We start from the raw sequence: 27,260 nt of genomic DNA on the forward strand, positions 1-27,260 counted from the left end.
GCACGTGGGTTTTGGGTTCGTTTCTCGTGGGCAGAATGCCGTATTTTCTGATTGACGGGCCGTATAATGTTTTCGCATTAAATGTTTTATCCACACGGGCGAATAATGAGGGAAGGTGGCGAAGGAAAAGGAAGGGCGCCAGGATATTCGGAAAAGGGTGGCGCGGACAGGAAGTCGAATTCCGGGTAGGCTTGATGCCTCTGCGGCACTTCTTTTCGTGAAGATAAATTAAATAAAATATACGAACTGCAGCGGCCAGGGCTTCACATACTCGCTTACGAGAGAGGAAGCCTAATACGTTCTGGATTATCAGAACACGTCTTCTCGTTAGGAGGTGAACGAAGCGTAATTATCGAAGAAACTCATTTCGGCGCGAAGGGGACACGCTCCTAACCAGCAGCTAACCACTTCGAAGAAAAGCACGAAGAAGCGTGCCTGCAAATGAAACAAAATAGCGAAAACTCCATAAATAAGACACAGAAAAAGGGAAGCAGAGAGGAGTAAATTGCGGCAAAAATTCAAGTCGAGCCCAAGCCATATTGCGGCGAGCATGCGCACCGCCACAGAGAAGACGCCAGGATGCGGAGCTGGGATGAAAACTGCAAAAGGCAAGAGAAAAAACACTCCAGCCAGAGAGCGGCGCCGCTCCTAAAGAAAAAAAAACTGAAGCGGTTGTGGCCAAACATGCGCAACACGTGACTCCAACGTCACCGCTGTCATCTAGTGACCGGAACAAAGCGACGTCCGAAAAATGAGTCCCGCCGGAAAGATGTGGTTTCGTATTTAGCTTCGTGGTCTTCGGGCATAAAGAGCGGATTCAGCCGTAACAGTTCAACTCTTCTCAAGGCAAACATGGAAGAAATTTACTTATTTATTTATTTACTTGTTTGTTTGTTTGTTTGTTTGTTTGTTTGTTTGCTTGTTTGTTTGTTTGTACATACTGCAGCCCTTTTTTTCTGGGCTATGGCAGGAGTGGATTACAGGTATAAGACGCCAGCCACCTACAAGGCAACACAAAAAAACATAAACAAGTAAATACCGCTCGCACGCAACACCAAAACACGCACGCAGACGTTCAAACCGTACACTGACTAGCTTCAATGATATCAAAAAACTTATTCACTGGAAGTGCGCGGGTACTGCCAGAAAGCGAGTTCCAATCAGCTATTGTTCTAGGGAAAAAACTATTGAAATAAGTTAGTCCGCGCGTAGGAAGGTGCAATGTTTAGCGGGTGGAAGCTTCTTGATGAGGTTGGTTGGGCGAACGTTAAGGCTGGTTCACATGCAAGCGACTGAGCGATTGAGCGGCACATCGAGGCGAGAATTTCCAACTTGTTGGAATCTCGCCGGTTTGGCCGCTCGAGCCGCCGCGACAACTGAAAACATGTTTTCGCGCCGCGGCGGCAGGATTAGCTAGTGTTTTCGTTTGCATGTGAAAAAGGCTTTAGGTAAGTCTTCTGCGAGACGCGGTAATGAGAATTAATTGTGCAAATGCTGTGAAAGTTTCCTTACCATCCCAGCGTCGAATTTTTACTTGCGTTGAAATTATTGGAGTGAAAAACACAGTATTATAATATTTAATCTGCGCACTGTGGATAGCATCGCGGCAGCTGATACCAGTTCCGAAGCAGCATCCACTTTTATGGCCCAACTACAGCCCGACACAAGCCGTGTCAGTTTGGAAACTTCATTTTCCCGGCATTCTCGCGCTGAATGAGGTGCTCGCCCAGACAGTGGCACCACTTTTCGGTCCAGGTAATTTTGAGGAACTCTACGACTCTGTGATTACAGTGGACAGAAAGAGACTTTGTAGTGCGTGGCCAAGATTACGCATTGGGTGGCCCGACCCTGCCACTGGCAGACGAAGTGGTAATGCTGCAGTCGCTCGCTTTTGAACGCTTTTCAATGGCGCAGCTGAGTTCGTGTGTAAACATAATTGACAACTTGCGCTGCGCCACGTGCCTTGTGCATAAAACAGCGAATTATTTCTTTTCGGTTGGGCAGCTAGTACTCCGACTGAAAAAACATTCAAACGTCGTGGTGAACCACCCGTTGGTTGCTGGTGACGCTGCGATTGGAGACTTTTGAAAGCTTATGTATTGTTCAGCCCATTGCAGCCTTATATTTTACAGAGGCCACAGCTATTGCCAGTGGTCATCATGTATCATATTATTTCAGATTGTACTTTTAAGTTTTGGAAAGCCTTAATGACGCCTATAAACAGGTCATCGTCCTCTAACAATGTGGGGAATATTTTGAAACGTCAAGTTTTGACTCCTGCACCAGTTTTCGGACCGAAATGGAAAGCTATGACGGATAACCAAAAAGTTTTAAAGCACAGAAAATGTGAAAGGGTAATATTACACATGAAAGTGACGTCGCATGTTCTTTCTTTCTTGCCTTCCTTCCTTCTTTATTTCCTTCTTTCTTTCTTTCTTGCCTTCCTTCCTTCTTTCTTTCCTTCTTTCTTCCTTTCTTGCCTTCCTTCCTTCTTTCTTTCCTTCTTTCTTCCTTTCTTTCCTTCTTTCGTCCTTTCTTTCCTTGTTCCTTTCTCCCTTTCTTTCCTTGTTTCTTTCTTCATTTCTTTCCTTGTCTCTTTCCTTCTTTCTTTTCTTGTTTCTTTCCTTCTTTCTTCCTTTCTTTCCTTCTTTCGTCCTTTCTTTCCTTCTTTCTTCCTTTTTTCCTTCTTTCTTCCTTTCTTTCCTTGTTTCTTTCTTCATTTCTTTCCTTGTCTCTTTCCTTGTTTCTTTCTTCCTTTCTTTCTTTCCTTCTTTCTTCCTTTCTTTCCTTCTTTCGTCCTTTCTTTCCTTGTTTCGTTCTTTCTTCCTTTCTTTCTTTCTTTCTTTCTTCCTTTCTTTCCTTCTTTCTTTCTTTCCTTGTTTCTTTCTTCATTTCTTTCCTTGTCTCTTTCCTTCTTTCTTTCCTTGTTTCTTTCTTCATTTCTTTCCTTGTCTCTTTCCTTCTTTCTTTCCTTGTTTCTTTCCTTTCTTCCTTTCTTTCCTTCTTTCTTCCTTTATTTCTTTCTGTCCTTCTTTCTTCCTTTATTTCTTGCTTTATTTCTTTCTTTCCTTCTTTTTTCCTTTATTTCTTTCTTTCCTTCTTTCTTCCTTTATTTCCTTCCTTCCTTCCTTCCTTCCTTCCTTCCTTCCTTCCTTCCTTCCTTCCTTCCTTCCTTCCTTCCTTCCTTCCTTCCTTTCTTTTTTTCGATGTTCGGTTATTACGTTTTCCTCTGACGTTCAAACACTCGAAATCGTTTAACTCCCTTTTCATGAACTAAACTTTACAGCATGCATTTATGCAACGCTGGGGAATGGCCCGCTTCCGAACGGACAAGCACGCGGCATAACGCAGTCTGCCTTCGATTTACCTCCCTTGGGCTGCCAATTAGAGATTTCGGGCACAGATTTGCGCAGGCCGAAGATAAGCTTAGTCAGCTAACGGCAGGACCACGCCTCGTAGACCGCGACCGAACTTGGAACGATGAAAGTCTTATTAGGCGCCAAAAATTACGCCAGGGAGATGGAGAAGAAAAAAAAACAATCTCAAAGCGTGAAACGAAAAAAAAAAAGGCGCGGAAGGTGTGCTTTTAATCTCGTTCAGTCGCGAGCTTTCCAGTTCCGCATTTTGTCTTCCAGGAAAACCGCCACATCTCTTCTCGTTGAGAGTGGGACACGCGACCGTCATTCTGGATTTGTCGTGACCCGGTATTATTAATCATGCAGGCCTGCAGTGAGCGCGAACAAATACAAAAATTTTCACTGTATGCATGGTGCTCGGAAAGAACTCACCCAAAAAGAGAGGGGTGCATGGATGGAAGAAAGGCAAAATAATGCTCTACATGTTTTTCGATGTTAACCTAGGTGTTGTCTGCGGAAAATTTTGGTGAAGCTTCCTTGATTAATAGCAAAGCATACTGCCTGCGGAAAGTGCACTGCGTCTGGCGGCGTTTCGCCAGAAATAAAAACTCAAGAAGATCTGAGAACAACCTTTCCCGTCTCGGGCAATTCTCCGGAAAACTTTTGCTACGCCACTTGCAAAACGTGGCGCTGTTTTAGAGGACAATTTCATCACATTTACATTATTAATAAAATCCGCTAGCTGGGGTTTCCGTGACTATGCCGACTTTCGTTAGACAGCATAAGGCGTTTACGTTACCAAGAAATATGGGGTAAAAGGGAATATTTTTTCTCCTCATTGATTTCCTTATTGGCATGGGTTTGGTTCGTTTAATTTTTATCGTCCAGCTTTCCTTTTTGTCTTCTTTGTGAATAAAAGCGCACTAACTGTGGCGATGTAAGAGTTAGCCCAAATTCCGGGCGCGTAATCAATCGTTTCTTTACTTTATATTCAACATAAAATCTCACCTGATTCCAACGCAGTCCACCTCTGGAAAAGGCTGTTGGTGGCGACACCTATCTTTCATTATTCTCCATTTTCTAGCTTATATAAACTCCGTTTTTAGTGGAAGAAGCCTTATTGCCTTAATGAAGAGGTAATTCATCGATCTATGCCAATTTCAAATTGTCCCCCATGTGCCTTCAAGCACTGTGTATTTCACAGCTTTGTAGTATTTTGTGCTTTTTAGCGCATGTATAAGCCACTCGTGAGGGTGATGCCTGCTTTGTCTCCCACGTGCCTCATATACTGGACAAATGTTCTGTTTTTATTTTATTTTATGTTGTACGTTACGCACTAAAGCTGCTGTGAGAGTACGACTATGAAAAGAAAATGGATTACAGTTTCTTGCGAAATGGAAATCTATTCCTGACGGCTTTTCGCTGAATTGGGAACCCTTTTTAGTGCCTAATAACTCTTAGATTCTCTCTTCTCTTTCGCGCAGCCAAAGCCTGAGGCAACGAAAGGCGTACGCTTATAATTGTTCGCATTGAGTTGAAGAACAGTCGTGTGCCTATGGCGACGATACCGCTCGCTGGTTATCGACGTAAGGCACCAGGCGCAGCCGACAATTTTATTTCGTAGCCTCGGGCAAGCCGAAGCGCGCAGGCGAATATTTACTTTTACTCTATTAGTTTAGAAAGCAGAACAAACGCTTGTTTTAAACAAATGGCAAAGCAAAGCCTCAACTCAACTAATGTTCTGTAAAGATTAAGCGACAGAAGGAGACGAGAGGAAAGTAATCAATGACACACAAGCTCGCACACGCCTTGTCAAAGATAGGGGTTTTCCTTTCCTCCATTCTGTTCTAGTCCATCGTTCTTTGACACATGCCATCTACACTCAAGCTGTCACATTACCCGCGACATGCTTGCAGGCGGTATCAACGAAGTGTCGGCCGTACTCTCTCAAATCTCCTGCTAGTTCTCGCAGAGACTGTGCCCGAAACGGTCAGTAGTTGGTTGTCAAGGTACTTAGGGGAAGAAACTAAAGAGGACGCTTAAGCTCCGCCTTAAGGGCATCTCGCGTTAGCGTAATGGGTTAATTCCCATATATGCAGAAAGTCGTTCTCCACTTTACATTCATAGACCACTGGGAGTCCTCATCCTGGCGCAGTGGTTCAGCGGTTGAGCGATGCGCCTCTGCCCTGCGATGGCAGGTGCTGCCATCGGTGGGCCTTACTCTACAAAGGTTGCCCTTCCCGAGCAGCCAATCATTAATTTAACTGCCACGTGCCACGGCGGGCAGTTTGCATGCATACGGTGGGCAGGTTGTGGTGATGCTGCAAGGTCGCTTGACCTAGGTGGCCCACCTGCCTTCTAGGTTGCTTCTCTGGGGATTTTTCGCGCACGGTAAACGACGCCAAAGTCCACGCCGGATTTTCTGCGACGCGGGCTCTTTGACGCTATCGCGTTAAAGAAACAGTTCACCGCTGGCGGAAGCTGGAATCGAACCTTCGGCCTCTCTGTTCCGTACTATACATGACGGCAAATCAACTGAACCATGAAATTTTATTCTTTAAGTGCAGTATTTATTACAGTGCAATAATGTCCTATCTACTGAACTATTAACAAAGCCAATAAAAAGCGGTACCAAAAAATGTCGAAACAGAACACGTCGAGGCAACAGAGCACTAAAATTAAGAAAGGCTGAGCGTTCCGCCGTCGTACAATATGAGGAGTAACTTTTTTTGGCTTCTTCGAGGTCCGCTGTAGGACATCCCGAAAGAGTATTACGTTTTTGCAATTGATGAACCAACTTGCTGAATTGTATCTGGAACGTCAGAGAGACGGCAATTTACGCACAATACAAATGCCCTTTTTGTGAAGCCATATGTGCTCACGGATAATCGCGCAGTGTGCAGCACGCCGAAGAAAGATTTGATGAACGTTAAAAGTGACATTTTTCGCACCTGTACAAGTATATTATGCTCCGGCAGAGCATTGAAATCAGCTATTTGTAATAGCATTTTTGCGAAACTCAAAATAAAAATTATGTTGAAAATCAGACTGCTGGAAAGCATACAGCAAAACACAGCTCCTGCATTGACACCTGTAAAAAAGGAAGGTTCCAAAAGTTAGAAGAAATAGTCAGAGTGGGTAAGCACATAACTAAATTGGCCTGCAATACCGGATGGAAAGTGTCTCGGAAAAACAAAGCCGGAAACAATCTACCGCATGTGGAGATCTACTAAACACAGCCTGCCAGCGCTGACAGGTCAGAAAATATATATAATCGCGTTTTGTTGGCTCAGAGGATGAACCCCATAAAAAACGCGCAAATAATATGCGAAAGCTGCGAATATAAAGCATGGTGCGACGAACAGTCTACTAATCCTAACAAATTTTTATTGCTAGAAAAATGTTTCAGGTGGTAGCCATGCCGAATATTTACAGAACGAGTGGGACAAAGGTCTGAGCAGACGTTAGAGAGCCTATAAGCGCTCTTTCCAATAGTTTGCACTGCTATGCTAACATCAGCATATTCAGCTGGTGCAGACCCTCATAGTCCGAACCACAGACCGCAATCCTTTGAGGTGCTCGCGTGGTCACCAGAAACAAGGCCAAACTACTCATTCAAGCGAACAACTTATTCACGCTGAATTTGCGCAGAACGACGCTAGAGCATCTGCATGACCTAACACATTAAAGTTGTTAATCAGGATGCGAAGGTTTCGGATGGCACTACTCTGCAGAATTACGCCCAGCGGTTCTAAGTAAAGTCAAATATTTATTTCTGCATTTCTTGCAAAGCATTACAGGGTATGAGGACAAAAAGCTTGTGAAAAAACAGCTTACCAGGGTCCCCGTTCCCTTAAAAATGTTTTGCATGCAATTCACCAAAAATAATGTCTCACACACTGAAATACTGAAATAATTTGGCGTAAGTCTCTCATGCAAAACAATGAGAAACACATTATTAACTTCCAGAGCGATGAAGTAGTTATGACATTACACAGTAATCTGTTGCGCACACATTTATTTAGAATTAATCAGATACGTTATAAGTTTGGCTGGTTTCATATTCTCTACATCTGCGCCCTGTGAGGTCCATTCATTTAGACGACGTCTAATGCAATATTCAGTTATGGTCTATCCATCACCTGTCTTAAAATATGGAACTGACCAAGTGTTTTGGCTGCGAAGAGAGTACTGCGCTTCAGGAGGTCGTTTTAAATAATTAAATAGTTAATTGTTTAATTAAACAAGATAAAAACGTTATGTTAATGAACTTCAGTCATGACTTCTAATTGGTTATCAGCCCGGTAGCTGTATAATTTAGCAACGGGTAAAAACTGGTATATCTGAAAAGGAAGCATTGAAAGCTCATTCCAAGAAACGCCCGCAACCTTACGGATATCTCTTTAAGAAAAGTATTCAGTTGATATTTACCCTTGATGCTGTACTCTGAACAAATGAAAATTAATCTATTTTTGGGGAAAAAAAGGCAGTTATACTTTTGAAGTTCTGTGAGTAAGACATGCCGGCATTTCCATAGTACCACCACTACTTTCACTATATTAGCAACAACATGCATCACATGCGAGTTCTATAGAAAATGTTCTTTAAATTGACACCTAGCATCTCAGTGTCTAGTACACGTGTAATATTGTCTGCACCAATGCAGAGGTTAATGCTACAACTTATATGTTTTTGAGCCGCAGTAAGAAGTATTGCTTTTGCGTTTTTAGAGTTATGTAGTGAATTAAAATGTCTCTACTTGTGTCACCTCTCAAGAGTGACGTTGGCTGTAATGTGGAACTCATCAAGGCTGTCAGACTGTACGAAAAGACTACTGTCGTCTGCATATATAATAAAGAAAACAGGATCTGCAAAAGGAAAAGATAGATACAGACTGTGAAAGTTAATCATTAACAATCACACTGTTAGAGCAGTTATTGTAACAAAGCCGTGTCCCTGTGTGGACAACTGAACCAGCATTGACATGCTCTAAATGTAAGAGGAGAAAGATCAACAGCCTTCGCGAGGTCAATTCGAAGCATTACAAGTTGCTCCTGAGAGTTGCCACAAAACTGTAAGGCTGTGCAGGCAATGTGTAGGTTGGTCTGTATAAAACTGCGCCTCAGTCTACATGTCTGGTGCGACCCAATGATAGTAGACATCGCAAACTGTAACCGATTTGACAAAATTTTTGCGAAAATATTATAGTGAAACTAGACAACGTAATAGGCTGACAACCCTCTAAAAGTAATAATAATAATAATTGGTTTTTGGGGAAAGGAAATGGCGCAGTACCTGTCTCATATATCGTTGGACACCTGAACCGCGCCGTAAGGGAAGGGATAAAGGAGGGAGTGAAAGAAGAAAGGAAGAAAGAGGTGCCGTAGTGGAGGGCTCCGGAATAATTTCGACCACCTGGGGATCTTTAACGTGCGCTGACATCGCAAAGCATACGGGCGCCTTAACGTTTTTCCTCCATAAAAACACAGCCGCAGCGGTCGGGTTCGAACCCGGGAACTCCGGATCAGTATACGAGCGCCCTAACCGCTGAGCCATCGCGGCTGGTCCTCTAAAAATCGCAATTTTTCTTTATCGACACTTTTTGGAATCAACACAATGTGACTTTTTGTGAACGACTGCGGCAGATCTCCGATATCTATACCGATCGTGAAAATGAACCTTGAGTCATTGATTTGTGTTCTTGCTGCATGGAACTTCACATTTAGTTATCCTGCTCGTGGATAACCTAAAACGAATCAGGAAGCTGTAAAAAATGCACAAAGCTTCCCACATACACCACTTTCTCTCTGCGATAGTTATTGCAAGTATAAACTATTCCATGCTCAGAAACGAAATCAGGGAACACGTAGAAAAACGCTAAGGCGCCCATGTGCTGTGCGACGTCAGTGCACGTTAAAGATCCCCAGGTGGTCGAAATTATTCCGGAGCCCTCCACTACGGCACCTCTCTCTTCCTTTCTTCTTTCACTCCCTCCTTTATCCCTTCCCTTACGGCGCGGTTCAGGTGTCTAACGATATATGAGACAGATACTGCGCCATTTCCTTTCCCCCCAAAACCAATTATTATTATTAACACGTAGAGAAGCACTTTTCATCTTATCAGGAAGTCTCACCTACGTTATATCTTCCGTGACCTAGATAACGCGAGCAAATCTCATCAACGGCTGGAACCAGTTCAGTCTCAGGAACCTTGAGCCATGAGCCCCTCTCTACCTGCCTGAAGGAGCTAACGCAGCATGTGCAACGCGCTGCATACGCTGAAACACGACGAAAGCGTCGAACACAAGCCTTAAATTGCCACAAGCCCTCTTGGAAACGGGCAACTAACCGTGTACTTTTAGTAGTACTACGCTCAGCACGGCTTGAGGGTACAGTCTAGACTTTCATCAACTCAGCTTTATGTTTGTTTGTTTGTTTTTGCGGCAATCGAAAGCTCATTTGAGCAAATAGACAAATATCTGGCCTTGGCGCTGAGAAGCGTGACATTAACACAAATGCCTATGTTTTATTAAAGCTACAGTTGAGAGCACAGGCGGTTTTTGAAGATGCTTTCAGTAAAAAAATACTGGTGACATCTAGCACAGATGCCAGTAACAGCTCTTGCCAATATTGCAGCGCCGCTGCAAGCATAGTGGCTGCAGTTCTTTTTTTGAAAAGGCTTTAAAGGATGACCAAACAAGGGTAAATAAGAAAAGTCACTGTAATTTATTTGAACAGCAAACAGTGTGCTGCCCAAAGTTAATATAAACAAAAATTAACTGTCTGTATGACGCTGGAGAATAGTCATGAAATGCAGTATATTGACTCCAGACGTCTACCATGTTAGCCGCAACGAGAGAACACTACCTCGCGCTACCATCTACTCAGACCAGACTTTGCCAATTAAAAAGAAAATGGCTGACGGTTTAGCACTGCTAAGCACGAAATATTGCGCGAAAGCGCAGTTTTTCGCAGGTGGACACCACGGCCACTTCCATGAAAGCGCGATAGAGGTGTCCACTGACCCAGGGAGCCAGTTATGTTAATTCTGTTGCAAAAACATTCTTTTTTAGGTTGCACACGTCAACGCTGCCTGTGAAGGTATGGCTTCATGCTAAGGAGATGCTTGCCCCATGGACGGTGAATTGCCGCCTGTGCAATACGCCAAAGACAATTGACCGTTGTTTTATTCTGTGCATTGATGCTGTGTTCTTCTATTTATATTTATTTTATTTATTTATTTATTTATTTATACACAGTACCTACAGCGCCCTCATTGGGGCATTATTGTAGGGGGGAACATCATAAATAAGAACAAACATCTAGTACATAATAAATTAGGCAAATGATGCGGTCTACACAGAAAATACAATAAACCCATGCACACGGAAGCAAAAACAAACAAACAAACAAACAAACAAAATAAAAACCATTGTAGAAAGGCAAACATACCCTAAACACACACATACACATACAAAAAAAAGATATATTCTGAGATATATTACAACGAACAATTAAGGAGATTGACATCACAACCTACAGTATTCGTCTTTTGCCTGTGTAAAAAAACAGTGTTGTGCCATATGATCTCGTTATGTGGCTGAAACTATTTAATCTCCGGAAAAGCCGCATGTTGGACCGCCACGCCGAATCGCCGCGGTCGTCGATATCTTTATTTCGTGAACAATGCGCCTTGGTGCGGGCAGTATATGCTGCCCTGCAAGAGCCGCCTGTAGCTGGCTCCCCTATCTGGATGCATGTGGGCGCCTCCCAGACTTTTGATGGTTTTGAAGGAGGGTTCACGCAGGGGTGAGGTGGCCTGGTGTTTTGTGGCGTAAGCGTGCTTAGACTTTTCTTTTCGGCACTATTTCCATGCAATAAAGAAAAAACACCGCAGCGATAGCGTAGTGCTCTCGCGCAGTGGCCAGCGAAGCTGATCTGTTCTCGCCGCCGCGGGTTCGAATCACAGTCACGGATATTTATCTTATCTATTTTTTATTTATTTATTTTACTGAACACAAACCCACAGACATCGCAAACTCGCAAACATCGCTAGACCTTTTGCGGGGTTTACTGATCGGAACAGTGCTTTAGCACTAATACATCTGGGCTCGTGTTTGGCACCATGGGGCAAGATCTAACAGTCTTTCTATACTATGCCAATCTTTCTATATACTCGTCTCCGATAGCAGGCTTAAGGCGATAACGGCAAATATCGTGATTTTTAATTAACTTCGCTAATGGCGCAGACTCTAAAGAGACTCACTGATGCTTATTACGAGTAGGAAGTGTCTTGACGGCGCCTCAAAGCTGACTGGCATGCAAGCGAGGTCTGACGTAGAGGTCTGCGTAGGCCTCTTCCGGCGGAAGTTGTTTCCATCACGATGCGCTCCACGTGAATGCACTTCCTGGAAGGCCTACTTCCGGAACACGCGCGCTCGTGTCTTCTTACCCGGGACACGCGGCTTAAAATTCAAAATGCGAGCCTTGCGGAGGAAGTACTTTTCGGGGTCACAGCTTCAATAGCAGTTTTCCTGTGGTTGGAAAGGTTACCACGAATAGCGCGAACAGGATAGGGCGTCATGAAGGAGAACGCGGCTTACACACGGGTAATATAACCAAGTTTTTGTTCACTGAACGGCCTGGAATAAATACCTCTGGCTCCGAAAAACCAGGAAAAAACGACGAATCCCAAACATGAGTAGTGGCTGGTCGGTCTAGTTGGTAATTCATGGCAGCTAAAAAACACAGCGCAGCTATAAGACAGGTACGAACAAAAGACGAACACCACAGCGCTGTGGTTTCCTGCTTTTCTTCGTCCCTGTCGTAACGCTGCGCTGTTTTTTAGCTGTCACTAACACGAACCCGCCAAAAAAAAATTAAAAATGCTTATAGTCGCAAAAATGGTGTCCCAATCCAGGGGCTAAAAGTTAAACATTCTTTGCAGGTCTTGCCAAAGAAGGAACGCAAGTGCACGCAGTCTTTAACCGAATGATTTCAGTAGATTCGGTTAATTCCCGCGTAAGTTTATTGCTACTATGGAGTTAATTCTGTGGTAATTTGCACCAACTAACCTGAGAAAACGTCCTCGTAAGTTATTGCTATTCTTTCTTACAAGTTTATTTCCCGTGAAATGTGGCATTCCTGCACTGTAGGCCATGGTGCTTCAACCGTGTGCGCTGTTCCGCGTGCTGCTGCTTAGCGTGTGCACGCTCTGTTCATCATAATGTCGTACCAGCCTATCCAAGCCTCTGACATAGGCTGAAAAGGTGCCGAACAACATGAGACAAGCTCTTTTGACCTTTGACATGCATCGGCAAGGCAACAACGTATCATGCTGCGCGGTCTTTCTGAGTGCCTAAATCCTGTAATTTGTGAACATCAAATGTTTATGAACTGTATGAACTTAAGTCTGGGAAAACGCAACATATAGACACGTAAATACCAGACGCTTCAGGGAAAACTTTCAAAAATCTTCAAAAATAGGCTTTTTTGGGTAAAATTATCGCTTTTGCGGCATATATTACCTGTGTCGGCAAACATCAGAAAACTCATGAATCGTCTTAAGTAGTAAGCCGGTGAACTAATTTTTAATAATTAACTTTTAATTAGGAGACGTTTGTAGCTGGTCATTAGGAATAGCCATATCAGTTTTTATAATTTCGAAAACACGATTATCCTCGGTGCTATGGCTTAAAAAACTCTGGCTACATCTTGCCAACATACACGTGCTTTCGAAAAGCATGCAGACAAAGCAACCTTTCCAATGCGCGTAACTAGTTAAAACAAAGGGCCAAATTTTGTCGAGCCAGTGCGCCGAGGATAATCGCGTTTTCAAAATTCTAAAAACCGATCTGGCTATTACTAACGACAGGCTACAAATCTCTACTAGTTAAAAAGTTAATTAGTGTTTGTCAAATGTGTTTTTAAAATTAAGCATGCTTAAACTGTTAGTTCAGATTATTAATATCCACTGCACCTGTTTTCCGCTATGTAGTTGCTATCTGCCATATCTTTATCTTACTTCACACATGCAATTAATAACAGGAGGTCCCCTTGACAGTTTTCACTTTGGGACCTCCTTCTGTAATAATTAATTTATGTACCGCTTATTTTTTCAATGAAATCGATCCAACCGTTAAACCGTATTAAAAATTAGTTCACCAGCTCACTACTTAAGACGATTCATCGGTTTTATGGTGTTCGCTGACACATGTAATACTATGCCGCAAAAGCCATAATTTTATCCCAAAAAGCCTATTTTTGAAAACTTTTGAGAGCCTTCCCTGAAACACCTGGTATACAAGCATGTCAGCACACAACGGTCATTATCGTTTTACATTTTTACTGGTTCCTGCATATTGCTCTGATCGAACTGCGTTTGGTGCGTTTTTACGCTGCGTTCAGGTTTGAGCCAGTGCTTTTCGTGTGCGCTTTATTTACTTATTTTAATCCCTATTGTCCCGCAGCAGACTTGGACACCGGAGCACAAAAAAGCTCGACTGATCGGCAACTGATACTTTACAAGACTGCACGCGGACGTGAGAAGGTGGCTGAATGTCAGAAAAAAAAAACAATGAAACGCCGAGCTAAATGCTTATACCGACACCGAGGCAAATAATGTGGCTAGAAGCACCCTATTGCCCCTTCTTAGAATGTGCCGAGCTTCTCCTGCAAAACCGTTCACTCAGGCACCTGCTTCCGGCGACGAGATTCAGCGAAATTTTGTGTGTGTGCGTGGCGAGGTGGGATGAAGAGAGAGGGTCCATCTCTGCTGTGTTAGAGATTGTGCAAGCGGAAAGTGTTCCCTTCTCGAAACATCTCGAATGCGGGCCATTCTGTGGAATCTACCTAAATGACGCCATTCGTCTGCTGTGAATTGGACGCTATAGGCCTGGACTTTGGTTAATATCGGTGAGAGGCGGAAATAACGCGAACAGCCTGCGCACAAGAACCTCTCACAGCCGTTGCTCCAGGACAGCCCTCATCAATATTATTCGTATGATATGTTGTCATTTATTGGCATAATTTGCTACATGGCCGCTGTCACATTGCTGCAAAGAAAGAAAAAGCGAACAATTCAGTAAACGCATCAGAGAACACCGCTCCCTCACTTCATCCGGTAGTCGAACAATACACGTTCATCTTTGCATATATCGATCCAGCAAAAAAATAAATCAATAAATAAAAATGTCTCGTCGACAATTACTTGAGTCCTTCGCCATCGCGCACACTGCCGCGTACTCGATTAGTATTGGATCGTATTTCGAACACTCTGGCGTGCTTGCCCTCGCGGGCTGCATTCCTTTTTAATCAGCGCGCGAGCGCGACTCGCGTGGCTCATGCAAATGAGGCGCGGAGGAGAAGGCCACGCTCGAGCGTCGCTTAGGGCTTCCACGTCGGCCGAACGCCCGCGTGACGCCCCCTGTTTGTTCGTGCTCTTTCGGCCTCGACGTTCGTCCTCCGAGCAATCGCGGTTTCCCGGCGCCCGACCGGAGCCCCCCGTTAACCGACTAGTCGATACGAAACGACTCCTCCACGGAGACGACACGGCAGCGTGTAGCCCCCCCCCCCCCCCCCCCCCCCTTCTGCACGGCGAATCCCTCCCGGCCGTCGGTGAGCGAAGAAATCGCGGACGGCCCCGTAAAGCAAAAATAAAACAGCGGCACGGACGCATCCATTCCTTCCGAACGCGGCTCGATGTTCTCAGACAGTCTCTTCTCTTCCACTGCCTGCAGCTAAGAAATATGTGTTGCACTTGTACGTGCCATTTTCTGCGATTTCTGTTTCGTTCCTTGGAGAGTGAGGGTTTAATATTTGTTGAAGAAAAAAAAAATAAGGAAAGGGTGTAACCACGGGGCTTAAACAAAGAATAGAAAGACAGCCTTTTTTTTCACAGTGGATGTACTGTACAGTATTCTTTGCTTTGCTCTCTTCGACGTCAAGACCCCCAAACACTGACGCAGCCAAGAGGTATTACGGAGGCAGGCGACGCACACAGCCGTCGTCTACGCTTGGGTTGAAGCTCAATTTTTACAACGACACGACGGCGACAAGAGAAAGGAAAAGGACCCGTTCTCTCTCGTGTCGGCTTAATCGTGCGCTGTAATAACAAAGAGTTGACTAAGTCCACCAAAAGAAGCCCAAGATTGCTAATTTCATTGTTTTTATTTTTTTTCTCAATGTCTCAGTGGCGATTCAGAATGCGGGCATGCGGGATCGTGAAATCATTGAAACTGCTGTCACTTTCCTTCCTTCGCGCCTCACCCCGTCGCCGGCATGCCGAAAGGTGTCGCCATGGTACTTGTGGTTGTACAGGTCGGGTCAATATTAAGGGGAACACAGTGGGTGCACACGAACGACGACCGCTTGCCAAGTATGAATGACAAGCATTGTTTTTTTCTAAGTAGCTTTCCCGAAGACAAATAATCGATTTTATGCATTTTCCACTTTCTAAGAAGTACAAGTAAAACAAAATTGTTTGTTTCTTAAGTTGGAGCAAAGCCCTTTTTTGTTGTTGTTGTTGTTGTTGCTTGTACCTAGTGCCAGAGGGGAGGCTGATTGTATGCAGCGCTTGATGTACGCCTGGAAAGATCAGCGGCTTCTCGCATGTCGAGAAGAAAAAAAAAAGGCTCTCACGGAGCCGTTGCTCGGCCTACAAAAGCCTCGAGCAACATTTTTACCAAAATACTTCGGACTTATGCTTACTTCAGATATATTTTTTTAGATCGCATAACTTCTTCCTTTAGTTTTTTAAAGCGTCCCGACACATTCTCACCTCGGCAAGACATGCGATTGTGAATCATGTCTTCGGCGAGAACCGTGCTGGTGAGCAGTCGTAAGCCTGGTTTCTGCAAATAGTTCGAACACTGGGCTGTCGTAGCGTACAGGCAACGGCTCGCTTGATAAGTATATGGTAATTCTAAAGACCACCTAAGAAAGCAAATAAAGTGAAGAACGCGCACTCACGAATGGCCATATCGCACCTTCTGAAACAAACTGAATGACGTCCTGTCATTTCGTTTTCGAGAGCAGACTGACGAAGAGACCGGGTCCAGGTAAAAGGCTGTTATTTTTATCATCGAGTTGCCGTACGTACAGGGGAACGGCGGGAAAGGCAGGATTGCGCGATCAACGCCTGTAACGACGCTTTGAGTGCACGAAAGTGAATCGTCAGAACTTCAAGGAGCAGGATTGGCGATAGAGAACCGGACCGCTAACTAGAGCGATTCTCGGCTCACATTGCCCAACGCGGTAAACGTGAGGAGAGAGTATTTCTCCTAACTGAATGCTTGCCGCCCGCTAAGGGAGATCCGCAGCCCACCCCGACGGAGTGGTAGAACAGGCAACAACTCTAGCGCCATGCCCAGCGTGGTGAACCATGGCTCACCTGATTGTGCCATTACGTATATAAGCGCTCGGAGGCTGGTTCTTCACCCAGGCCCCGCATCCCGAATGAAGCGGCAAAGAAGAGGGGTGGAAGCAGAACCGTTAGGCGCTGTGGGAGCCGTATCAGCCCCCCCGGTAACGTTTCCTTCCCCTCCGTGCAAGCGCTGAGGCAGGGGAGCCTCTCGACAGGCAGGGGGTGCATGCATGATGCGCGGGCACTGACCGATGGCCGGCGTGTAGATGTTGAGGTAGAGGCAGTCCTCGCTGTGTCGCTGCAGGTGCGGCAGCAGGCGGCGCAGGTACTCGAGCCTGCCGAGCGGCATGCGCTTGACGGCCTCGCTCTCGGAGCCGATGTCGGGCAGCCGCTGCGGGCAGACGGGCGCCAGCCGGTCGGCCATGCGCACGCCGCTCCAGTGGGCCGGCGACACTGGGGGCATAAAGCGCATGGCCCCGGTCGGGGGCGCCGCGTACGGCACGCCCAGGAACACCTCGACGGGCTGCAGCGGGTGCTGCTGGCGCGACTGCTGCTGCGGCCCAGGCGGTGGCGGCGACGGCGTCTCGATGTAGCCCTTGAGCGCGCCGTACTTTGTGGTCACCGTGCGCGAGCTGAGGCGCGTGAACTCGGCCCGGGCGCCGCCCAGCGCGAGCAGGAGCACACACAAGGCGGCCGGCCGCCAGCCACCCGCCGCCGCCACCTTCATCGCGCGCGACGAGGGGAAACACCACCCGCCATCGCGGTCGTCGACGATCGCCGCCTCGGAACAACCATGGCTGCTGCTGCCTCCGCGGCCGCCGCTCACGACGCTGCTCGGGCCCGGCGTCAGGGGGCGCCCGGGCAGACGCTTTTTTTCTTCCGGAGGTAGCGCGCCTGCGCGGTCCATCGAGCGGTCTCGGTCGCAGGCGCGCGCCCACGGCCCCGAGCCGCGGCTCGCTCCCAGCGCCGGTGTTTTCACAACACCGGAGGGAGAGGGGAGAGGACGAACGGAGCGGTGCGCGCGGGATGAAGCGAACGGAGACGTCTTCACTGAGCGAGGCTCGCTTTCCTCCACTCGGTCGGGCCACGGACCTATGTGGGGCGAAGGGAAGGGAGAGGAGGCAGCGAGATAACCAGGTGCGCCAGTGCGCAGTGCGGCCGCCTCGTCTCCGGATTTGTGCCCGTTCCGTCAGCGGGATGCAGTGATATAAAAGAAGAACACAAACTTTCACAATCACTTGTCCATCTCTTCGTTAATTTTTTTGCCAGCAGCTTTCCAGTCATTCGCCCTTTCTTCTGCTGTGTCCTGTACCGCCGCAGTTAGCCCACTGGCATAGAAAAGCAAATGCTTGCCTGCCCATTCGTTGAACACGTCCTTCAAATGGTTTCTTAAGAATGGTTTCTCAAGACGGCGCTGCTCCCTCGCCTTCGTAACCGGGCTTCTTCAGCCGACATTGAGCAAGCGCAGTGAACTGAAACCGTTCTGCAACGTCAGGGCACGTAAGCATAAAACTTCTTGGCGCTGAACTCCCCCAGCTCCCAGGCAATGTCACCGTGCGTGCGAGCGATTACACCATGCACTTGCGTCCACTGGGATTTTAAAAGCGCTTACAGTACGCACCATGAACTCAGGAATTCGCAGGTCAATACACCCGAGTTAGCAGAGCTGTCGCCTAGGTAGACCTTTGTTTTTGTTTTGGTTTTTCGTCACAATTCTTTTTGTAGAACGATAAGCGGTTGGCCAGCGCCAAACTACAGACAGTTTGATGGTGATGATGAGGTTCTTGTGAGAATCTGCAGACATTATCCGAGCTTCCTTTTTTGTCTGGCATCCTGGTCCTCCCGTCAACCTCTATTGCTGTCCAAGCTGAAGTTTGGCGCCGCAACAGCAGGGCCGGCTCGTCTCTCTGCGAGAAAGTAGTGTCAGCCTTTGGTCGCTAGCCATGTTGTTGTTGTTGACTCTGAAGCAATCGCACATACCCACGGTGGGGGATTGGCCTGAGTTTGCTGCAGATCCAACCAGGAGAGAAATCCGTCCATTCTTATCTCAAACGGCTCATAAATAAAAATTGAGGAATCTGGGAAAGGGAATTATGAATTTTGGTATATTTTAGAAGATTAGAATTAAAATCGAGGAAACAAAGAGGTGAGGGTAAAAATCAATAACTTAAAAATTAAAAATAGTAAATAAATAAATTTTGAGACCAAAGTTAAGGAAAAGAAGTATGAGCTCCTTCAAAGGTATGTCATCGAGATCGGGAAATTTTTGTGTTAACACTTCTTTTCCTGAATGGAATTGGCTCTTGGGGCAAGGAAATGGCGCAGTATGTGAGACAGATACTGCGCCATTTCCTTGCCCCAACAGCCAATTCAACTGAGGAAAATAAGTGTTAGCACAAAAATCTCCCGGTCTCGATGATATACATCTCAAGGAGCTCGCACACCGGTACGCGGCATGGGTTCGTCCAGTTCCTTCATTTTCTCTGTTCTCGTGATAGCGCCGGCTCTCTTGACAGCGTGAACGTATAGTCAAGCGCCACTACGGCTATGCTAGCGCCAACTAATTGACGTTTCCATCGTGGAGCGCGCTATCTGCTCGCGCTTAAACCACCAGGAGTGCCACTTGAACGGCGTTTGGCCACTGACACCCAATCATCTGCCGCATAATAAGCATATAAATCGATAACAAATATGTGTCTGCGCGTATTTGTATCTTTACGCGCAAATTTGCGCTGTATATAAAAAAAAAATGCGCGTTTGATGCTTAACCTAAAGCTAGCTTTTTGCCTTACACATTAGTAGTGCGGCAAAGCCAAAAAACATTAGCCAGGTTACTTTTGCTTAAAACATAGTGACTGGCTAGTTGGTTCTGCATACTGGAAAAATTGCAGCGCAGCAGTATTTGTATTTGTTACTGCTGCGCTGCAATGTTTCCAGGTTACTTTTGACCGGAGTAGTAAAATGTACTCATCAAGAAATTCCGCTCAAGGTTACATCGTAAAATTCTCGTCCCATTATGGGAACATACTGTGTACAAAGTCGATATTCAAATAGAGTTTTTGGTACCGCTGTTATGGCTTGTAAGCGTGGTGCCCCTCCTCTGTGGGAAGCGCTAAATTCGAAATTGGGCACCATCGTCAAAGCACTGGTTTCTTTTAAGGATTGCATGCGTATGCAAAGAAGAGCGAAACAACTTGAAGCGAAGGCCACGAGACCGATGAATTCAGGAATACACGCTGAAAGACGGCCCAGATATTGTGTTCTGAAAGTTTGCAACTCCACTGTCCCACTTAAGTTTGATTTAAATTTTGCCTGAAAAAAGAAAGTGGTTTCTAAATTTTTTACACTTCTAATTGTGGTTCTGCACATGAAATTTTGGTGTATATAATTATAATTGGTTTTGGGGGAAAGGAAATAGCACAGTATCTGTCTCATATATCGTTGGACACCTGAACCGCGCCGTAAGGGAAGGGATAAAGGAGGGAGTGAAAGAAGAACGAGGTGCCGTAGTGGAGGGCTCCGGAATAATTTCGACCACCTGGGGATCTTTAACGTGCACTGACATCGCACAGCACACGGGCGCCTTAGCGTTTTTCCTCCATAAAAACGCAGCCGCCGCGGTCGGGTTTGAACCCGGGAACTCCGGATCAGTAGTCGAGCGCCCTAACCACTGAGCCACCGCGGCGGGTTAATCGTGTGAACATGCTGGTTTTCGGAAGAGATCAAGAAGCTTGAGCGTTTAGGCAAGTTGGTCAGACATGCTTTGCCACGGCTCGCACAGCGGGAAACGACGCGCACATCCGGCCAATTCCTTAACAGTATCACCCGCAGAACGACAAAACAAGATGAAAAAAATTGAGGGAACACTTAAGCTCCGCCTTAAGGATATGACGCGGTATAGTTAATGTGTTAATGCCCACATATGCAGAATTGGCAATCCTTTACTTTACAATCGTAGGTCCCTCGGAGTCCTAACACCCCTCCTGGCGCAGTGGTGTAGCGGTTAAGCGATGCGCCACTGCCTTGCGATGGCAGGTGCTGCCATGGGTGGAGCTTGTGAGACCTAGCTTTCTTTTCTCTAGTAACTTCTCGCGGCCAATCATTAATTCAACTGCCGCCAGCCACGGTGCGCATTTTGTCCCAATCCGTTGGGCAGGTCGTGATGACGCCACAAGGTTATGTTAGCTAGACGGCCCACCTAACTCCTAGGTTGCTTCTCTGAGGATTTTTGTGCATTTTTCTTTCCCTGTCAACGACGCCGACGGGACCGACGACGACGCCATATCTTCTGCGACACGAACTCCTTAACGCAGTCGCGTTAAAAGCACTTGGCGCGCATGTGCCTATTCTCGGTTGTTTTGCCGCCTCGTATCGCCACAGGGTTATGTAAGGCTGTTTGTTCGACAAGAACGCGATATTGTTAAAGAATTGGCCAGGCGTGCATAAGTAAGACGGACGCAAGCGCCAACTTTCACTTTTATTGCAAGGCTGCCAAAATGCCGAACGCACACTCTAAACATGAATACACTTTTAATTGGAGTAGAAAAGGAGTGTGTTGTAGTTCAGCGCACTGCCATTTAGGGGAAGGGTTCGCTCATTAAAGGCACGGAATGCTTGCTCTCGGAAATGGAGGCATATTACTACTGCAAAGCATGATAACTTCATGCAGCTAACAATGAAGGAGGTTTTTAAACGTGGCAACGGAGGTCTTGAGGTCAGCAAGAACCGTGGTTTAAAGCTCAGTTTAAATGTTCGTAACTGAGAACTTCGTATGTTTTGAAGAAGGAATCTGTTCCGCTGCCAACCTGAAGTGTTCCGCATTATTGATGTTGGAGATATACCCCTCGACTTGGGTATCATAGTATGCCCCCAAAACGAGAGGATGCAAGCGGACACCGTACTCATTTCTTACTCCCCTATAGGAGTGCTCGTGTTAAGAGTGCATGCCAGGCAAGATTACCTAGGAGAAACAAAATTGAGAAAAGAAAAACTTAAACATATGGTAGCTAGGCGCGACAGACAGACCATGACACCGCACGTCAACGCTGACACGAAGGCAAGCACTCAAAAGCCGAAACAACACATGTGGAGGAACGCACTGAACTGAACGACAATCTAATCAGTGTGGATGAGAAGTGGCACCAAGTCAAAAACAACTTGGCGCGGCTGATGTGAAATGCAACAGGTAAAAATCGAAACACCCAAGACAAGGTTTTCACAAAAAAGTATGCCTCGGGTGAAAAAAAAAAACGCCGAGTAGAAGACCGGATAAAAAAGACTTTCGAGGCAGAGCCGTGTCACAAAAATAAAAAAGCATGCAAAAATGCTAAGACCACTGCAAACAAAAACCTAAAAAACAGAACATGACCACAGATATTAAAAACTACGACGCCAAAGATAACGCCGCAGAGATAAAACCTAAAACGCCAGCAATAACATATGGCTAAAAAATCATTAAAAGGGGGAACAAGAGGCAAGGACGAGAAACACTATATAGATTAAATGAAACACGAAGGAATCAGCCCACAGTCGACGATGCTGGCATTCATGGTCAATGTTGCCAGCGGCAACTGTTCGAGAACCCTCTTATGCTACCTCTGCCATTAATGCAGCCAGAACCCAACCCCTCGCTTTGCTGTGAGAACACAATGGGTGAGTTGATGGGCTCGTTAAGATATGTTTAGAAAAACACCAACAGTCTTTGAGCCACCGCGGTGGCTCAGTGGTTATGTTGCTGGGCTGCTCACCCGAAAGACGAGGGTTCCATCCCGGCCGTGGCGGTCGCATTTCGATGGACGCGATATGCTAGAGGCCCGCGTACTAATGTCAGGGCACGTTAAAGAAGCCCAAGTGGTCGAAGTAATCCGATGCCCTCCACTACGCCTTCCCTCATAGCCTGCGTCGCTTTTTGAAGTTAAACGCCATAAAACCAGTAACTAAAATCAGTTTTTGAACCCATTGAAGGCATAGGGAAGTGCTACTTTGTTATGCTATTTCTCTACTGCTTTTGTTTAAACAAGAAATTAATCGAAAAATTATTTTAGTTAGAAGACGTTAAGAATATAATTAACATTTTTAAAGATACTTCAGTGCGGTCTCCTAAGTCGATTTTTACGCTAAAGCGAACATTATTTGCGTATAGAGTTTAATGAAGAGACTAAATAATTAACTAAAATCAACTTATAACTTCTTACCTTTAGTTTAAGAATTAAGGTTATATTTCGAAATTTTAGGCCATCAACATCGAAGGCGAGAACAGTTTCTGAAATTTCGGAATCTGCATCGTGCTCCGAGATAACAAACGTGAAAAACAGGCTTTTGAAAGCTCTTAAAGTTGGTTTTTTCATGTTGCACATTGGTAAAACGGGCCTCTTGGATATAATACAGACGCTGCTTACGTCTTTTATGAAGCAGGCGATGTTGACGTGATTCCCGGGACTATATCTACCGCAGCGACGCCACTTTATCAATATGTAACGCACGAAAGCCAGCTTAACGAACTGTCGATCGTGCATTTTCTACGCTCCATATCTCGAAGCACGATGCTGATTCAGCAATTTTGCAAGCTATGATCCTTCTAGATATCGAAAGCATTCGATTTATCGATATAATATTGTACCCTAAAACCAGGGATTAGAAAGTTCAGTTCAGTCTAGGGAATTAGTCGTCTTTACGTTGCACTCTATTATGTAAACGACATCCGCCGCGCAGTATAATCAACCTGCACAGACGTACCTTTCACGGCTTTTGAAAGTAAAATCTGTATTGAGGAATTTGAAACGGAATACATATACGTCAAAGATTACCAGGTGGTCGAAATTATTCCGGAGCCCTTCACTACGGCACCTCTTTCTCCATATCTTCTTTCACTCACACCTTCTTCCCTTCCCTTAAAGCAGTTCTGGTGTCCACCGAGATGTGAGACAGTTGCTGCGCCAGTTACTTTTTCCTCAAAAACCAGTTTTTTTCGCCATATCTTAACAACGCGAAAAAAAACTTCCTGAACTTACTAACCTGGGCACCAAGCCACGAGTTTCTAGGCGCTAATCAGCGCGCACGCCATAACCCAAGGTCTTACTAATTGGGCTCTGACAAAAGACTCAACGACCCTGGAGCCGGTCCCACAACCGTTCAGTTACATCATTACCTGCCACAAGCTAAAACATCCAATCTACCCCCCCCCACACACACACACAGCACACACACACACACACACACACACACACACACACACACACACACACACACACACACACACACACACACACACACACACACACACACACACACACACACACACACACACACACACACACACACACACACACACACACGCACACGCACACATACACAGGAAGGCGACGTGGAAAGAAGTTGTAGCTAGGAGGCAGCTACAGACGATCGCATACCCACACACCACCCTCTTATACCCCTGTCACACGGCATTTCTCGAAGGCCTTTCCAGGAAACGCACCTTTTTTGACCAAAGGAGCGAAAGCTTAAAGCAGTAGCGACGCAGCTACACGGTGCAGCCCAAAGGTGGAACAGCCGTTGAGGCTTAGCACCCGCTGCTGTGCTCGAGGCGGTCGAAGTGAGTGATTTAAAATTAAAGTGGGAAATTCTGTTCATTCGTTAAGCTCAGACGATTTTTTTATTCTAATTGCTTCCTTAAAAGAACTGCAACAGCTACTGTAATCGGCAGCAGCATGTTTTATGCATTGCCTTTGCCACCAAGGGCACTCGGTGTCGCTGCAACAGTTTCGCTGTCTTTAAATCTGGGCATAAAATATAAACACGCGTACAAAAAGCAAAGCTAGACGCACCTCTCGTGTTTATAAAAAGATGTTTCCAAACAATGTTGGCTGCATCTATTTTTTTATTGATTTTACTTTTTGACGTTGGACGGCACTTCGATCGCACATTCTCGAAGGCCGCGCCTTTGGGCCCCAAAGGTCTTTGACGAGCGCCTTCGCCTCCAAAGCCCTTAGCGGCAAAGGCGCAACATTTGTGCCGTGCAGCACCACTCCTTACGTCTTTGGATATAAGGACCTGATTCTCGAAGGCCTTGGCGGTGCCCGTGTGACAGGGCTATTACATCCCATACACCCTACATTAAACCAAAACACATGCTCGCTGTGCGGGGAACACCCCACATTGCGTCACACTACACGGGCTCGCCAAAGCATGCAGCCGCCTCGAAAATCCCGAACCCACAACCCGAGCACTGGGAAGCCGTGCTATCCAGCTCAATCTGTAGAGGACCAAAAACAGCTGATTCAGCGGGCGCAGCAATCGGATAAGGCCGTAGGAGTCCTGAAATAAGGGCCCCTCCCAGTTCGGGGGCGCAATGCTCTTTACCGGATGACGTTTACAACCTACGCCCAGGCTTTCGTTTCTGCCGGGGGAAATCTCAACTTTTAAAGTACGAACCACGTTGCATCCTGTTCGCGGATATTCTTGAATCCATGCAGGACTCAACTGAGGCAATGAAATGAAGAAGCAGTCACTGAACACAGTCGAAAAGAAAAAGGTGTTTCGAAACCCCTACAGAATTCTTGTTCACAATAAGCAGGACCGGAGTGGTGGCGAATTTAAATGCGAAGAATATGATGTAATTATCGGGCGTAGATGCTTGGCCTGGGGCATTCGGTCTCGTTTAAAGTTGATTTCATGGTCTTCGAGCAGAAGGCGCGTCTTCAGTTTCCTTTCTTTGGATAAGATACAGGCGTTGGCCCAGTCAATCTGGTGGTCTGCGGCGTGTGTGTGGTCCGCGAGCGCATCACTGGCATGTTTGTCGTTGTTTAAATCCAGCTGATGATCCTTTACGCGTCTCGAGAAATTTCCTGTCTCACTGATACAGGAACGATTGCAGTTCAGGCAATGTATATTGTAGACAACTCCTGGAAAGTGTTCATCTGGTAATCGGTCTTTGACGTTTATTAGCTAGTTAATCAGTTTGTTCGACGGCACGTGGACCACTCGCAAGTCTTACCTTGAAAATATTCAAGAAAGCGCTTCACTGGTGCCACACACGTAAGCTACGCTTGCTCGTAAGCCGAAAGTCGTGCGATCAGTGTTCTCCGGATGCGTAACTTGCTCTTATATCTTCGCTATGAAGTGGCTCTGATAATCATTAGCTGAAAGTTGCCGACGCACTTTTCCTAACAAACTTTGCAGGTCTGCTTGCTGATACCAGACAAATGCCGCATGTGTATTTATTTATTTACGCATACCCTCAGGGCCGAAGCAATTATTAGCGAGGTGATGACGGAGGCTTTGTGCGCTTAAGGGTTTGGATTAATAATTTTTAGATTTTAATGGTTTGGATTAAAATCCAAGCACCGAGCTGCGTGCATTAGATTTATCTATACACCGATATGGAAATGCGATTGCTTTTTAGCTGGACCAAGACATCCAAGCAAGGAAGGTGATTTTCTTGTTCAAATTCGATCGTACACTTCGAGCTTGGGTCTGCACTAATCAGTTCATGTAGGAACCACGATGCGTCTTCTTTACGCAAAGGGCAAAAGCAGTTGTCGACATACCGACAGAACACCTTGGCACCGGAATGAAGGTTTGCAAAACCTTTTCCTCTAGTGCTTCTATGAGCAAATTTGCAGTGGTGACTTGTGTGGAAGCGCCCATCCCTGTGCCTCGCGTCTGCTTGTAGAATTTCAAATCGTACAAAAAGTAAGCATTTCTCAGGCAGAATGCGTAGTAGTGTGCTCAGCTCTAGAACGTCAAAGGGAGCACTGCTTGCCAGACTACCGTCTTTTCGCAATGCTTACTCGCACGTGGCGACGGCTAGATCATCCGGGATAGTGCTGAAGAGCGCCTTGGCATCGACGGAGGCCATTATGTCCTCTGCGTCTAACTACAGGCCACGCATCTTTTCAAGGAGGGTTGAAGAGTTCCCAACATCGTGGTCATTCTGGGGAAAGGGCCGAGCACGTCGAGGAGGTACCCCGAAAGTCGATACAGGAGCGACCTTTCGAAGTCCACAATCTGGCGTATACAGAGGAGCCCCGGACTTCTGGATCGTGTGAAGAGCGTATATAGCATTAGCCGAGTCGTTTGGCGTAAGAGGCGGTAATAAAGCTTCTTGTTATCTGAAGGCAGCAAGGCAGAAGTTTTGGGCAGTTGGCGGATATTCAAGATAAAAAAACAGTGCAAACTAGACGGAACACGCAAGAGAAAGAAGACACTACAAGCGCTTGTGGTTTCTTCCTTCTCTCGTGTGCTCCGTCAAGCTTGCGCTACTTTTCACCATGAATGTCTGGAGGCACAAGTTTGAACATGCGCGCCAGCAGTTGAAGTTTTGTTTGCAGTCTGGTTGTAAGATCGCGCGGCACAGGTGCTTAGGTGCAGTCGTTCAGCTAACTGAGCAATATATCGCCGCACTCGTTACGGTTGAGCAGGACGGCTAAGATGACAATCTCAGGTTTTTTTTTTTATTAGGTCTCGTATGCCGCGGTGGCTCAGTGGTTAGGGCGCTCGACTACTGATCCGGAGTTCCCGGGTTCGAACCCGACCGCGGCGGCT

General features: G+C 46.1%; 1 protein-coding gene across 1 annotated transcript in view; it reads right to left on the bottom strand.

Moving 5' to 3' along the window:
* The window catches only part of LOC144126025 (neuroligin-4, X-linked-like), a 73,127-nt gene extending 55,487 nt beyond the window's left edge, over nt 1–17,640 (bottom strand). Inside the window, exon 1 of the mRNA XM_077659904.1 lies at nt 16,968–17,640. Coding sequence (XP_077516030.1) covers nt 16,968–17,625 — 658 coding nt within the window. The 5' untranslated portion in view covers nt 17,626–17,640. The remainder of the gene's footprint in view (nt 1–16,967) is intronic.
* Between the last annotated feature and the right edge of the window lie 9,620 nt (nt 17,641–27,260).

The sequence above is a fragment of the Amblyomma americanum genome, chromosome 3, assembly GCF_052857255.1.
Source record: "Amblyomma americanum isolate KBUSLIRL-KWMA chromosome 3, ASM5285725v1, whole genome shotgun sequence".
In the NCBI taxonomy this organism is placed as follows: domain Eukaryota; kingdom Metazoa; phylum Arthropoda; class Arachnida; order Ixodida; family Ixodidae; genus Amblyomma; species Amblyomma americanum.